Below are 2,500 nucleotides of genomic sequence, written 5' to 3'. Positions count from 1 at the left end.
TCAAAAGTATGCATAATGTTGTGTTAATTCCACAACAAGAGATATGTAATGTTAATTACCTGAAATTATTCAGTTTTTTGGGGGGGAAAACCCTGCATATATCGGTATCGGTTGATATCGGTTGATATCGGTATCGGAAATTAAGAGTTGGACAATATCGGTATATCGGTAAAAAAGCCAATATCAAGCATCCCTAAAAATATATAACAATCATTCATTCAGTTAGACAAATATGACAATTTATAGACACGTGCAACCATAATACATAAGTAGGTAAACTCGTTTCAAAAGCTTCAAAAAGCTTCATATTGCACCCTGCCCTAATTCAATTACAACAGATTAAGACTTGGACAAGAAAGAAAGAGGTGACAGCCCACTGTTAGGTGGCACCTCAAAGGAATCAACCTCTAGTATAATTTAGGAAGGAAGGAGAGCTTGTAGCGGTTGCTCTTATATCTACTTGTTCTGAACCGTCTCCCTGAGGGAAGAACTTCATATTCGGGATAAAGAATATGAGAAGGATCCTGAAAGATTCTCTGTGCCTGGCTGACCACTACTTTCTCGTTCATTTACATTATACTACTGTATGTACACTGGGCTTCTACACTCCTGCTACTGTATCCCCCACCTTGCAGAGTGAGCTGCTTGGACAGCTTGGTCGCAATGTCCATGCCGTTCTTCAGCCACGCCAGCTGTGGGTTGGGGATGCCGTCCGCGTGGCAACGGAGGCTAGCCGTCACGCCAGGCTCCCTGGCTTGGCTCTCCGGATAAACCCGGATGACAGGAGGAACTGGATTGCGGGGGAGAGAAGGAAGGAAGATTGGAATGTTTAAATAAACGGGAGCCCTCCACACACACACACACTCCTTTACATGAATAGCTCTTTTGAGGAACACAGCACCCATATTGAATGAGAAGTTTCCTTTTAGAGTAATGCCAAGTCCATTTAACGTCTGTCTCGACATTAAGGTACGCCACCGATAGGATGGAGAACATTTCCAGCATTGCGCTGAATGCCATTAGGTAACAAGTGCACCGCGGAGCCAGCGACAGCAAAACAAATCAGCCAGATAAATCACGGAGAGAACCTCCGTTCGGACGGCCATTGATTTTGTTTGACGGCCATTGATTTTATGCAACCTTTTGTCAGGCAGGGAGACGAGGGGAGACGAGCAGAGGGAGCGGAGGGAGCTAAAGGGAAGCGAAAGACACCAAAGTAAATGCAGCTCTCTTCGCTAGAAGGTTTCTTCTTTTTCTCACAATATTTGTATGAATAATTTGCACTTTTTAAACATGAGTTCATTCAAAAGACATTCCAAAAAAAGGAAGACAAAAAAGAGAGAAAATAAACAGGCAGCTGTCTCAGCTGTATCAGATGTCTCATGTGTCTTATGTGTCTCATGTGTCTCAGATGTCTCAAGTGTCTTAGATGTATCAGATGTCTCATGTGTCTCAGATGTCTCAGGTGTCTCAAGTGTCTCAGATGTCTCAGTTGTCTCCGGTGTCTCAGTTGTCTCAGCTGTCTCAGGTGTCTCAGATGTCTCTGGTGTCTCAGGTGTCTCAGATGTCTCAGCTGTCCCATGTGTCTCATGTGTCTCAAGTATCTCAGATGTATCGGATGTCTCATGTGTATCAGATGTCTCAAGTGTCTCAGATGTCTCAGATGTCTCAGCTGTCTCATGTGTCTCAAGTGTCTCATCTGTCTCAGTTGTCTCAGCTGTCTCAGGTGTCTCAGCTGTCTCAGATGTCTCTGGTGTCTCAGATGTCTCAGCTGTCTCAGCTGTCTCATGTGTCTCATGTGTCTCAAGTGTCTCAGCTGTCTCAGCTGTCTCATGTGTCTCATGTGTCTCAAGTGTCTCAGATGTATCAGATGTCTCATGTGTCTCAGATGTCTCAAGTGTCTCAGATGTATCGGATGTCTCATGTGTATCAAATGTCTCAAGTGTCTCAGCTGTCTCATGTGTCTCATGTGTCTCAAGTGTCTCATCTGTCTCAGATGTCGCAGATGTCTCAGTTGTGTATCAGGTGTCTCAGGTGTCGCAGATGTCTCAGCTGTCTCTGTTACGGAACGGTGTTGTGGAGGACCCAATAGCAGACAGGACGAGGAGAGAATAGGCAGGACGAGACGGGGTGTAGTCAAAAATAGAGCTTTACTAAAAAACAAGGCAATAAACAAGGATTCTCCAAAACGAGAGCACAGCAATGCTGGCAGAGAGAGGAGGGTATGCACTGGTGAGGGTAGTCCAAGGGTGAATGATGTAAATTGTCCAGCAGGTGGGGGAAAGTGAGGAGCAGGGAGAGGGGGGATCTGGGCAGAGAACAGTGAACCGTAACAGTCTCAGCTGTCTTAGGCTACGTTTAGACGAGCGTTTTGTGAACAGAAACCGCAAAAGTCATCTTGCGGTTTCACTTTTAATTTTGCGTTTAGACAAGCGTTTTGGGGTGGAATTCTCTGTGCAGACGAGGCTGTAACGACAGAGCACCGCTGTCACACGATTGG

At 45.4% G+C, this 2,500-nt stretch overlaps 1 protein-coding gene across 1 annotated transcript in view; it reads right to left on the bottom strand.

Annotated features, from left to right (window-relative positions):
* Positions 1-2,500, bottom strand: part of fstl5 (follistatin-like 5) — a 302,534-nt gene that overhangs the window by 61,175 nt on the left and 238,859 nt on the right. Inside the window, exon 8 of the mRNA XM_084331655.1 lies at positions 629-790. Within this exon, the coding sequence (XP_084187781.1) occupies positions 629-790 (162 nt within the window). The remainder of the gene's footprint in view (positions 1-628; positions 791-2,500) is intronic.

This window comes from Notolepis coatsorum (genome assembly GCF_963971535.1).
Source record: "Notolepis coatsorum genome assembly, chromosome: 16".
Taxonomy (NCBI): domain Eukaryota; kingdom Metazoa; phylum Chordata; class Actinopteri; order Aulopiformes; family Paralepididae; genus Notolepis; species Notolepis coatsorum.
This window is presented reverse-complemented; position numbering and strand designations above follow the sequence as displayed.